Source organism: Caloenas nicobarica, chromosome 2 (genome assembly GCF_036013445.1).
Source record: "Caloenas nicobarica isolate bCalNic1 chromosome 2, bCalNic1.hap1, whole genome shotgun sequence".
Taxonomy (NCBI): Eukaryota; Metazoa; Chordata; class Aves; order Columbiformes; family Columbidae; genus Caloenas; species Caloenas nicobarica.
This window is the reverse complement of record NC_088246.1, coordinates 126,907,886-126,921,619: the sequence shown is the minus strand read 5'-3', so window position 1 is coordinate 126,921,619 and position 13,734 is coordinate 126,907,886. Positions and strand designations below refer to the sequence as shown.

The 13,734-nt window shown below is 39.0% G+C and overlaps 1 protein-coding gene across 1 annotated transcript in view; it reads right to left on the bottom strand.

Annotated features, from left to right (window-relative positions):
* CLVS1 (clavesin 1) overlaps positions 1-13,734 on the bottom strand; it is a 91,220-nt gene that overhangs the window by 54,643 nt on the left and 22,843 nt on the right. Inside the window, exon 2 of the mRNA XM_065629344.1 lies at positions 8,869-9,043. Within this exon, the coding sequence (XP_065485416.1) occupies positions 8,869-9,043 (175 nt within the window). The remainder of the gene's footprint in view (positions 1-8,868; positions 9,044-13,734) is intronic.

Genomic DNA, 13,734 nt, shown 5'->3' with positions numbered 1-13,734 from the left:
TTTAATTTTATTTTCAGTTTATTAAAAGTTCTGCTGTTATCCTCTGTAATTCTTAAACGGCAATAAGTATTTTGCTCCACACACATTTATTAATGTTTCTTCCTTTTTTCTGGAAAAATGTCAATTTATGACATTCTAAATGTATCTACTATTTGAAGAATATTTGCATTGTAATTGTATTTGTGTTAGCTGTGCTTTTTCTTAGCTGCATTTTCATGTCTAGCAGAGAGGGATGCAAAACACATCCTGAAAGAACTGTAGGAAGGTTTGAATTACAGGGCAGTACAGCTACTGAAGGAATTTCTACTGAAATCCTTTTTTCCCAGAAAATTCCCATTTCTCAAAAGCAAATCTTAGAGGGGGGCAAGGGGTACAGAGGAAGGGAATTTTTCACTTGAAGTTTTCACCTTTCCTCAGAAGACTGTGAAGTTTGAGATGTTTCAGGTTGACATTTTTGCATCAAGGAATCCCTGCTATTCAGGAATGTACGTTTCAAGTGTTAAACTCTACACAGTTAAGAAGAGACATAAGAATGTTTGAGAACAAAACTGAGCATTTCAAGATCACCAGACAAAAGTTCTAACTGATGTGCAAGATTTCCAAGAAGTGCTCTGCTCTTGAGGGACATTTTCTGCAAGCAGGGAAAACTCCTATGAACTGGAAAATCACCTCCTGCCAAGGTGTGACAGGGGGGTAATTACAGTCTCCATCAAGGCAATGGCAAAAAGTCCCATTTGCATCAGTTGGGACTTCACCTCAAACTTACCGAACGCACTGCAGTATCTTTTGACCATATTGGTCCCTCGCCTTGTAAGGAAACTGTAGGCTGTGATGAGGTCTCCCCTCATGTCACTACTCCTACGTCTTTCTGGTCTAGTCTTGTGTGTGCAATCCCTTTGATACTTTCGCATAACTGCTTTATATATTTCTCATAGCAAGAAGGTATCTGTAGTAAATACTCTCTTCAGGAAGCTTTCACTCAGTTTCCATGCTAAAAAGGAAAAGGTTTTTGGGGTTGTAAAAGAAGTGAAATGGTTATTACAGATGCATCACTCCTGAAGTTCTGTGAAATTAATGAGGACAGGGATAACGTAAATTAATGCAAGTACATTTGGCCACATTCACATTTTATAAGAGAAAGAAATGTCCATGGCACAACATGAGCTACTTATGCATATGCTGGTGGGAAGGTTCAAGCATGACTGGTGTCAGCTCTAGCTGCTGCTTTACTGGCTACCAGTAAGAAACAGCTACTTGCTGCTGCTGTAACCAGCGTTATTGCAATAAACTTTCCTGTTTTCTTGGCAGGGCTGAAAGAGTAATTGCTTTCTGTCTGACTCTTACTGGCAGTTTGATATGACCTTTACTAAAATGTAATAACTGGCATTAGAAAAAGGCTTTCCACTTAACATGTCCAGCCTCTTGGGCTGTCCACATTGCAGCTTATCCTTTACTCACAGCCAAGAGCAACTAACAAACATGGCTGGGCTAATCAATTCTGCTAAGAAGTTAATTTAAATTTTCAAGTGACAAATGTGAGTCTACAGACTACTATGCTATTCTTTTCCCTTGTTCCAGTTAACTCCCTAGAGATGACAGGCACACAATGAGCACAGACCTTCCCTTGAAGAGAGCAAAGTCTGTTTATCTACCTTTATTTTCCATATAATGAGTGAATTACTTTTCTCGTTTCCTAAAATTTCAAAGGTACTTTCACTGACATCTCAGAGAGTACTCACTCTATAGATCAAAACAGCTGCTGGAGACAGATAGCATGACTGCTTCTGAAATGATTCAAGCTGACCTTCTTTCAACAGATACTAAGTGCTCATCATTAGCTGTGACATCATGTTCAGCAGTTCAGCACAGATGTCTAACATGGAGCACATTCTAATACTGAAGAAAAGTAGCTAGAGAAGAGATCTGGGAACTTTTGAGGCAGCATTTAATGGAAAACTTGGTATGCTTTCTATGTGAATATATTGGAAATGGTTTCATCTAAATATCTGTAATTACGCAAACTTACATTTCATACAAATAGTGGATTTGAAATTAACAAAGTTTTTTTGCTACAGATGTTTGAGAAAGCCCACTGCATCTTATAGCATCTGCTAAATTGTGATCTGTAGCCATTTTCCAGATGCTGAATGTCATTAAATCTTGAAGTTGTCACTTTTCAGAAACAGTTAAGTAATTCTTACTGAAGGACTTCTCTGTTGTCTTCACAGTGCAGATTTGTCCCCCTCTGTAGGTAAACCATGTTTATCTTGTTTATTCTTGTCTCTATGAACATAAGCTTCAGTTATTAGCAGGTTTTCTGGAGTAATTCACAGGGACTCTAGTCTGGGAAGCTACTACATGCCTTTAGGACATATCAACAAGCTATGATTATGACACAGGATCATCCTGGTATTATACTCTGAGGAAATTGTCTGCCTTCTGGTAGGCCACTACTAAAGAAGTGGTTGTCCATCCTCAAGAGCATAGTCTAAAATATCCACTTCTGTTCAGTTTCTCTCTCCTAAGAAAGGTAATGAGAAGGCTTCTGCACAAAATGAAAATATCTAAATATGCCCTTAATTTTTCACAAGTCTTTAAATCCTGGACATAAAACTAAACAAAGCACCAAAGCCTTAAAGTAGATTTCTTTCTAACAGCAGAAAAGCAAGAGGACTGATTGATTCTCAGCTGCCATAAATCAGTATTACCCTGCAGATGTGCACAGAGCCCTACACAGTTATACTATTCCAGCAACTGGCCTCAGCTGTCTGCTGATTTTGGCTTTTAGATTTTGAACTTGAAACAGTAAGAACAGCAGAGCAGATGAATGAGTTTTGAGTCTGCGTTTAGTCTCCCAGAAATAAATACTATGTGCTAAGGTTTTTTTTACTTGTCCTTGTCCAGGTCAGTGTATACATGTGTCTATATATGGTTTTACTTGCCTAGTTTCTATTACTGAGGATTTGATCTGTTCTGCCTTCAGTAGGCAATGACAGAGAGCTCTCTGTCTTTCTGTTATATGAGCTGTTATAAATACCTGATGAGACATAAAAACATCATAGGATATTTCTAGCACAGACAGACTTCTCCCTCCACTACAGATTTCTACAGAAAGGCCGAGTTAGATCAAGTCTCTCCAGAATGCTCTGCATGTGTTATGGTCCCGATTCTCACTCACTTGAAACTTTCAAGTAACAGCAGTATTATGTTCAGAAACCCTATAGAAAGACTAGTAGTATCTTATACTCACTGTGTAAGGAATCTCAAAGCCTGCATCCTTAGTGTGACTCTCAAAGAGTTCAACTGGAAGTACTAAGTCAAAGAGATCACACCTGCTACGGGTTTCAGAGTATAGATGTGTTTAAACAAGGAGAGAAGAGTCAGTTCCTTGCTCCAGGGTCTGGGCTGGTGAAGGAAAGACCAAGCTTGCAGGGCAAAGGGTTTGGGAAAATTTCCAGATGCACGAGGATAGCTCAGGCTCTGTTTAGATCCCCAGTTTGGCCATAACAAAGATTCAGTCACAGCCATAAACCCAGATCATGCTGATCTGAAATGTTGTTCCATTATCTCAGCTTGATTTCAACTCGGAAAAAGCAAGAACTGATAACAATTAAGAAAGGAATCAAGTGCTTTTTACTGCTCATAATAAAATGGAATGTTAAATATTTTGATTTTCCAGATGAACAATTTTGAAACAAACATATTTCCAGAGTTTTCCAGAGAATTTAGGAAACATATATCACTGTAATACTTCTATTCTGAAAAAAATGACATTGTTCCAGAAAAAATGTTTTTCTCTGGAAAACTCTTATCAGCTCTAAAAGCTCATATTTCTTGCTAAGATTTTTAAAAACAAATACAAAATCAAATCACACTTTTGCCATAATATTGGACTACACTTTTTTTTCTACAAGCTCTGGATTCTGGTCTGCACTTTGAACATATTTTATGTTTTAGCTCTCCCTGCTGAAGCACAACAGGAAAAATATTTGATTGTATAAGCTAGTGTCAAGAGACAAGTAATCTGCTGCTATAATTTAACTGACATTAAGTTTCTCAATCCCACATAATTACAGTAGGAGGGAATTTTTAAAATAATTTAAAAATCTATTTTAAGTTATTTAAAACAATTGTCCATATTAAAGATAAAACACTTCACATAATTCTGAGCAGGCTGAGTTTTCCCTAACATGATATTTCATTCCAGATTTCAAAGTGGGATAATCTCCAATAGTGTCCAAACCAACCCCTTAGCTTGATTACTTGACCTGATCTCAGCATTGATGCTATTCTGGACAAATGTACCTTAAATACTTTTCTAATAGAAGCTTATACAAGTTTCCCGTATTTGAATAATTTTTTTCAGAATAATTTTACCAGTATTGGTATCTGATTAAGATGTTCTTCAGTCAAACAACATTGATTTCCTTTCATTGCCCTCTCCTCCTGTGAACACCAGTTTCCAAATTCACTAGGTGATGATAAACTGAAGATAATTTTTAAAAATAAAACAGCTTTAATGGATATCCTAATGGACCTTATTGGTCATAACTTCTCCCAGGCTATTACCAATGAAAATCTGGGGAATAATCCCTGTTTGTTGATCTTGGTTGTTCCCTGTTGTTACTGCTATTTGCTGCAAGGATTGTGAAATTTGAATCAAAGCCCTTTTGAACTTTAAACATCATCCCTGAAGTGATTCATCATTGTCATAAAGTAGCCATAGCGATTTTTTAAGTAGTCACTGTCCTCACAAATATGAGTAGAATTGCATGTTACAGAATAATTAAAGAAAAAAAAAAAAGAATATGGCCACGATATGGCCAGGCACGGTCAGACCTCGTGCTGTTTTGAAAGTTTTGGAAGATTGCTGGATGCTGTTGGAGAAGCTGCTGCACTTCAATTCAGAGTACTTGCTGGGGGAATTTCTAAATTGGTATGTGCATGCATATGCACAAACTGCAATATGTAGCTCTGGTGTTGAATAAGGTTGAAGCAAATAGTGGTTCTCTGTATTCATTGGTAGGAGCACCCTGAAATCAAAAGTCATGTCTGGAGACAAAGCAACTACCTCCTCTGAGCAAAAACCAACAAGCATTTAAAAAAAAAAAAAAAAAAAAAGTCTAGGCTTCACTGTACACCAGGCTATGTTCACTGTAACACACTTCAGCCCTGATTCCCATGTTTATTAGAGGTCAGTAGCAAACATCTCACATACTAAGAAGTGACCATTTTTTACATGTTTTACCCTCTTCACAATTGCAACATGGGTTTCTTACCTTTGCCATTAAACTCTGATGCTTCTAAGCTGTTATGCAAAATGCCAAAAGATCAGTCTCCGGTTAACTTAAGCCACAATTAAGTTTTGTCTACCATTATAAGATAATTATAAGATCAGCATGACACACAACTTCACAGAGGAAGAGAACAGAGGGGAGAAATATGCTGTGGAGGGGAAAAGCTGTACTCATTAAAAGAATAAGGATCAGAAGTCAAAACTCACCAAGTTATTGGCAAAATAGATTGGTTTTATATACATCTCTTTCCCCACCTTTCCATCCACATGATAATCTTCTCTTTAGTGTGTTAAAACTCAAAAGATCAGTGAAGTCTAGGAAGGAGTATGGTTCAAGCTCAAAGAATACGTTAGCAATTGGCTTGTGATAAAAGAGCAGAGCTCCTTAAACAGAGATGGTTTAGGCACTAAAACCACATTCGTCCTGGTGCTGCTATGACATGATGAGAGTCACCGTACTGTACAAGTAGCTGTTTAGTGTCCGAACAACTGTTATTTAAAGTGGAGTCGTAAAGCTCCTTTTAGGTCATTAAATAACTGAGAAACAGAGTAGGTGCCCTGTTGAATTATAATGAACTGTTTTGCGTGATGCAGTATATACAGAAATCCAAACAGAAAGAAGAGTAGTATTGGGCAAAGTGTGCTTTCAGCCATGTGGTGATATAACTCATACTTCACCTCCCTGAGTGTTTACAGACTTTACAGTATTTGGAAATGAGCATCCTATGTAATAGCAGCATACTAATCTCTGCAGCTAAGTCTATTAGATTTGACTAGTGCAGGCCTTCCAACACAGGATAAATTCACATATGCACCTGTGAAATGTTTGTTCTATGAACTTAGTCACAATGCACTGCAGCAGCAATTTGAGGAAAAAAAAATTGAACACAAATGTAAAAAAAAAATCTGCCAATATTTTAATTGGCTTAAAGCAATTTGAAACTAAGAAAAAAATTACCCAATGCAGAAATTTAGATTATTAAGTACACTACTGTTTATTTTTTATTTCAGAATGTATTTCAGAAAGTGATGGTCTGAGATACTGAATCAGATAAGAGCCTAACAAAGCTATTGGCAAATGGTTCAGCTATGGCATTAGAATTACTATTACACAGAGGCTAGAAGTTCCTGGTTCAGACACCAACAGGTGAACATATGAGTTCAACACCACTTGAAATTGTAAGAGACAATTATTTTCCTTCCTTCCACTTCACTATACTTACACAGGACTTAAAATGACCCAAAATCTCTTATTAAAAAGGAGGACTGGAAAATCTATGTAATCTTCCTGCCTGACCATCTGTACATGCCTAATGCCTTGGCTGTGAGAAATAACAAGGAACTAAAACAATCTTGATTTTTTTCAGACATCATCATCTCCTAAGAGTAGAACCTGACTTTTTCACTTTCAGTGAGCTCTAATGCAACTCATATTGTGGCTTATCTTTTTCTGTACGTAGGTCTTGCCTTCATTTCCATTACATTTTACATAAAATTTACATTAGGATTACGGTAGTTGTTTTAAAATAATAATAGAACAAAGTCTTAATGAAGGTACTTCAACAGCAATGATGAGAGCCAAAAAAAACCCACCTCTAAAAAAACCCTACCAACATTGCTTGCTAAATATGTGCTTTGTAAGCATGAATGACTTGTTCTATTCCTAGTAGATCAGAGTGCAGCATTCACAACTCTTACAACTCATCAAGCCTGCCAGCGGTTAGAAAAGTCTGGGACACATTGTCCCAATTTGTACTTTTTAGAGAGACAGTTATATTTCTACTTATCATGAAGAAGACAACAGTAATGTGACTTTCAATGCCCACCCACCAACAAGAGAGGCAACCTCCTTAAATTGTCCAGCACAGGATGTCAGGCTAATGACACCGTCATAAGACCACCTTTGGTACTTCCATGTTTTCATACTTCCAGAAATACACTGTTGCCAACAACTGCGAATAAACTGGGGGCTCCCTCCAGGTAATGGAGATGTTGAAGAAGAGCCTGTGAACAGGCACAGTAGGGGAAAATGTCTTTGAAGGGAATAACTTCCTTTTCCACCACTCAAAGCTGGACCTGCTGTAAGGTGGACGAGTTCCCTCATTCCCATGCGGTGCTGTGGCCAGAAACCAGATGGGATGAACGCTGGACTGGCCTCTTACTGGAGAGGTGGAAGAGTAAAATTTAGACAGGCACAAGGACACCTTGCTGGAGTTTGATTTCCTTATAAATGTCACTTGGCTTTCTCTTCCTTCTGACTGTAGGGTATTTTTGAACCATAGAATGTTATTCTGTGAAGGAAGGCAGACAAAGTGATAGTAGCAGCAGGAGAAGATAAGGTATTGGCCTAGGAACTAATTGCGCAGCTTGACTTTCTAATTTGTCAGAACAGATGAAACCCTCCACAAAGGGGAACTACTGGCAGATTTTTCTACCTCATTTTTGAATAATAACATAAAATAGAGATAATCATGATTTAATTGTAGACAATTTGTTAGTCAAAAATTAGTTGAACAAATTGTTCTTTCTAGTATATGAGATGAAGTTAAAACACTCCCCCCCCAGGGAAGGTTATTCCTGAGATATTTATGACTGCAGGATACCTGAAAAGTACTAAAAATAAAATGGAAAAACAAGAACTTATAGAATCTCTCCTATGGAGTTACATGAAACATGCTGCTTGAGCAACCTGCTCTAAGATTAAGTCAGTTCTGCTTTGAGTAGGGGTTTGGACAAGGAGATCTCCAGAGGTTTTTTCACCTAAATAGTCCCTGGGTTCTGTCAAATGCCCACATTAATAAGGTTGTGCCAGGCTACTTCAAACCTAAAAATCCATCTCAGGTCTAGCAGGAGAGATGGGCTCAGACTCTAGTGGAAATAGCTGAAGTTCTCTTTGAGCACAACAGCCTACCTTCATCATCGGGCCGCCTCATCAGGCCCAAGCCACCTTGGCCTCACTTTCCACCTATCTCCCTAACAGCAGGCAGTTTTATCTTGCTCCTATTTATTTGAAAGCACCAACTGGATTTGCAGCCCCTGAACAACCTGAACCATAATGTAACAGGATCCTGTGTGACAAATTAAGGCAGTCAGAATGAGGGCACGACAGGGAGCCCATCCTGCCTCTTCCTCATTTCCCTCTGACTCAAATGCATCCGCCTGAGCACAACAGCACATTTCCATCTGCTGAGGGAACTGGTCTCTTCTCCTGCCACCCTCCCTGTGCGTACAGATGTGCTTGCATGTGGACTGTGCACTCCAGAAGGCAGACACCACCGGATTTTAATCCCTTTGAATTCTCTGATGGATTAAACCTCAAATCTCTAACTGTCCTTCTTAATGCTGCAGTAAGTAACACATATACTGGTTACGCCGATTTACAGCTGAAATAAAAGTGAAAGACTTTCGAAATGAAACATATGAAAATCAATCCATGCTGCAAGAAAGTGGGACACTAAAGCATTCTGGATTATTTTCTCTTACCACCTTTCACCCTGCCTGATGCCTGATGAGGCAAAAATCACTGTCTGCAGCAATAAAAACTGCAGGTGCATGTATTACCCTTCACCTACCTGTAACCCTTCAATGGCCAGTTTGAGGATAGATGGTGTAAGCTTGGAGGCTTGCTTGAAGGAGAAGTTGCTCCAATCTATAATTAGAATGAAGCCATTTATCTGAAGCTCTTGATCTTCGATGAGCACTTCCAAGGACAGTAGGATAGCCCGAAGGATGTCTATGAAGGAGTTCCTAACGCCAAAGCAGGAAAAAAAAAAAAAAACAACAGTGGTTGCAGTTATCTTCAGACCTCAAGATACTCAGCTTTGCTGTGGATGGGGCATGAACAAGGGACAGGGATTTATTCTGGTAGAATTCTTTTGAAAAGAAAGTTGTTTCAGAGGTGTCACTAAAGTGCTCCTGCTCTGAAACTCACATTACTCTTTTTGATGTGGTAAGTCCTGCTCACTGGTGGATAAAATAAGCCCTGAATTTTGATTCTTCTGGCATTGCTTACAATAGACTTTAGTTAAGCTACTTTGGGAAAATATTATTCTGTGGTGAAGTGAAACACATTTAGTCTATCAGTTTAAATCCCTGCTCCTTTGGATATATGTTGCCATTTTTTCTCCTTCTTTTCTTTCTATTATAAAGAGGAAAATCAGAAAAGGAAATAAATCTGTACGATATTAATACAACTGGTATGGTTACAACTAGGCTTTCTGGCTTCCTGCTTGAGTGGAGGGAATTATCCAAGGCTTTGCACAATGAAGTCTGACTGTTGCCTTATTTCAGTGAAGCAAATGCAACATGGAAAATAGCTGCATCCACTCAAAATAGGAACCCTTTATTAATTAGCAGCTACCAATAGGCTAGCTGCAAGGCTTCCCTCAGCTCTGGGAGAATAATTAGAAACCTTGGGGGCCCTGAAGGAAATAGCAAGTGACAGAGAAGAAAATGTTGAAATGTTTTCCTTAATGTGAAAGTCTGTACTGAGAAGCCTGGGCTTCTCTCTACTTCCATCTCATGCATTTTACAAAAGCAAGAGTTAGATACTTTAATGACATTCCATATTTACACCTGAGTAAGGTGAATCAGGCCATCTCATCAGCTGTCTTTCCCATTAGGATGATCTACCAATAACAGATTATTTTAGAGAGCAACAAACAAGGAAAGATTCTGAAAGTACAGCTGGAACTTTTGTAAAATGAAGTTGTAACATATTGTTGTTGCAGTCTGCTTTATCTCTGCATAATTCTCAGATTTTGATGAGGCCTGAAGTCTATTACAGGGGAGGCTCAGACCGTGTTCTGCTGCAGAGATTTTCATTTAATCCTTTTCTGCTGTTTAATTTAAAACAAGTCATCTAAGCCTACGAGAGTGTTGTTTCAAATTCTGCCTGAGAGAAAAAAACTATGTGTAGTCAAAACAAACTGCTCTACAATCAAGACCTCTGCCCCTGAAAGGCAGCAATACATGATAAATTTCTCTTAGAAGTTAATGGTGAAATGTTTTCTTATTCTTTCTCTTTTCTCTCAGCAGGTTTTGAGTGGAAATGCACTTTCCTTCTCTAAAGACACAGTCCCTTGAAAAAGCTATTTCTGAACTGTGCCTCTCTGCTTAAGTTAGAAGCTTCTCTGGAGTATAATTGCTGAGGCAACTTGCAAGACATAGAGCTTATAAAGATGTTTAACTTTGTTGCTGGTGGGTACCAAACCACTCCTCTCTCATTTGCAGTAACAGGGCAACCTTGACCTTTCCAGATCGTGTGGGGAAGCTGTGCTAAACAGACAAACTGAAGGAGTACTTTCCTTAGCAACGTAAGGTGAAGGCATACCAGTTGGATTGGCAACTGGCATTTATTTTCAGTCTAAATTTATTTCAAAAAACTGTGATATGAATATACTACCCACTGCCCAGCTGAAACGGGTGACTACTTTCAAGCAGCAACATGAAATTACTACATTTTCAGTGGCAAAAAAAGCAATTGCACCCCTAGACCAGATCTACAGATCTATCCTACATTGGTCTAACCCAGCATCCCTATTCAAGGGGGTCAGCCTTCCATAAGAACTGTGCCATGGAAGGTCTGAGGTGTGCAGTGTCTCCAAAAGTGTCCTCAGACACATGCCAGCCTTCTCTGCTCTCTGGTCGGTGTCAACACAAAATGGTGTCATCATTCATAGATAGGCTTTCTGGTTAGATTGGGAAAGATGGATTTAACCCCGTATTTGCAAATCTTAAAATGAACTGAAAATTTGTTATTGCTGAAGGTGTGAAAATAAGGTTACATTGTGATCAGAAAAGGTTTCACCCTTTATTTTTTGGAATAAGTTTTCTTAATAGAAGATGCAAACTCATATTATTGATCCTGCTACCTCTGGTGCTTTTAAAGGTTGTGTAATGATTCAGTAGGGCTGTATGGAAATGGTGTATATAAGGCATCTTCTATAATCCACTGAAACTCTAAATTACAACTGACTGAGCAAAACCTTCCTCTCAGACTCTATCCTTAGGAATTCCAATCTTTGTTTAGGTGTCTATATAAACTACCAGATTATCAAGCAATTTCTTACCTGTGCTTCCCATAGAAATGATTTGTCTTGGAGATAAGGCACACAGATTTTCTAGTGTGTAACTAATTTGGCTGTCCCCTGTCCAGATCCCTTCTCCCCTCTATGTACTTGCAGTTTTGAGACATGGTGTAGGAAATAACTCCAAGTGAACACAAAGACATTTTTCAGACGAGTACAAGGAGACATGTAAGCAGCGCACAAGTCCTTCAGGTGGGCTGTTTGGAGGCACGTTGTTTTGTGAATGCAGGGTCTGGAGAGAAATCAAAGAGAGTGCCACTTCAGGCTGAAGCCCTCTGCTCCCTAATCTTGAGGATTTGAGAAAAATCATTCAGCTCTGTGACTGATTTGCATCCAAATCATTTTCTATGCATGAACACAGAGCCACTTTCTATTAGTCCATCTCTTTTGTTCCTTTGCTTAATGTTCCCTGCCCTCCTCCAACTCCCCTCCACACCAGTTTAAACCCCTCACAAAGGAAAATGTGAAATAAATTACTATTATACAAAGGGAAATGTGTAAGATGCTGTAAGGATTCAGCGTGGAGTCTACTGAAGTGAGCCACTAATGAGTTATAAAAGATTTGCACAAGGCCCAGAAACACAAAAACGAGGAGGCGGAGTGCCTATCATCTGCCTTGGCTGAATGGATAGGTACCACAAAAGAGACTCTCCAAATATCCTTTGGAAAATGGAAAGTTAGCCCAACAGAAGCTAGTGGTAAGGAACAATAAGGTAAAAAAAATGAAGACTGTTTAGCTGAGGGATTTGATGAGGAGATTAGCCAAAGGCATAACATGAAAATAAATAAGAAGAAATTACTTAATTATAAGAGGCGTAAGCAGGATGTGGGAGAATCAAAAGGCTCAGTGGACTACCAGGGTGCAATGGGAACAATCAAAGGGGATAGAGACATTGCAGGGAAATTAAATTATCTATTTGCATGTCTCTGCCACCAGTCGCTTTGAAGAGACACATGGATAATAAAGCTGAGGGACTGTTGGAAAATAAGGGGTCAAATAAGATATGCTGCAAGAAAGTGACACATTTTGGAGAAGATAGCATCAGTAAAGGCTTTTGACATTGCTGTCTCTGAACAGTTGAGCACAGGCTCTGTTTTAGGCATGCTAGTGAAATTAATTGGATTATTCAGACAGTTAGAAGTATGAATGTACAGAAGTACTGGCAGCTGAAGCCATTAAGATTGTCTGGTAGCATCAAAAACAAGTTGTCACCAAAAATCCTGACTGTCTTGCAAGGCAGCAGGCTAACAAAGTTTGGACCAGTGTCATTATCTTGGCAGTTGCAGACCACTCAGTTTAAGCTCCCTGAGTTAGTATGTGGTAAGAGCCTCTCTCCAGTAATACTTAAAGGGTGGCTTAGTTAAATGCAAATACAGATTAGAGGGATTTCTTTACTTGTTAAAAAACAGCTCGGGATACAAAATCAATGAATTTATCACTTTTTAAATGTAACAAAGAAGTGAACTTACAATACCATCGTATTTAACATAAGCTAACAAAAGACTGAGAAATATAAATGCGGTTTCGCTGAGTCTGTTTGAACACCTTAGACCAGAAGAGAGTATAGTACATCTCACAAAAAAGCTATGGCCAAGGCTGAATAACATTTAGCAAGCTGCAAACATGACATAGATACAAATCAGGTAGGAGACCACATCTCACTTTTTCCCTCCCCACACAGTAAATCACCAACGGAGATCAGAAGCCCATGCTTAGCTTCTAGCGGAGGGAGAGCTGGCACTGCCCTGCGAGGTTTCCCACTGGGAGTAACGTGCAATAGAGGAAGCAGAAAGAAGAAGCACCAGAAAAACACGCTCAGGTTGCCCCACATTATTTGAGCTATTCAAAGCTGAAGAAGCTGTAAGAAAAGGCTTAGAAAGGGAGACGTGAACAACGAGGAGATCGACACTGGTGAAGGAGCAAGAACCAAGGAAGGAGCATTTTTAACTGCTCCCACACGCAGCCAGGGAAGTGTTAATGGAAAAGCCCCTGGAATCCAGTCAGCATTGTGTTTTGAACACGTATTCATAAATCATACTAAGTCATTTATTTCAGCAGATTAAATTGTCCTTTCTGCTCATGAAGTATTGATAAGAAAGCCCCAACTTCTGATAATGGTTCTTAGAAAACATCTGGGGTTTTAAAATGCATGTGTTTATTTTAGAAATTCAAACCTCACCTCTGCTGAAAAAAGTACAGGAAATTACTGACATACAGTTCTTGGGCATTCATGTCTTGATTCAAACTCAGGGTCATGAGTAGCTACTCTGCCTCTCATGCATCAGAGGGTAATGGGAGTCAATCCAACCACTGCAAGATCTGATCTTCACATTCTACGACCTTTTGGT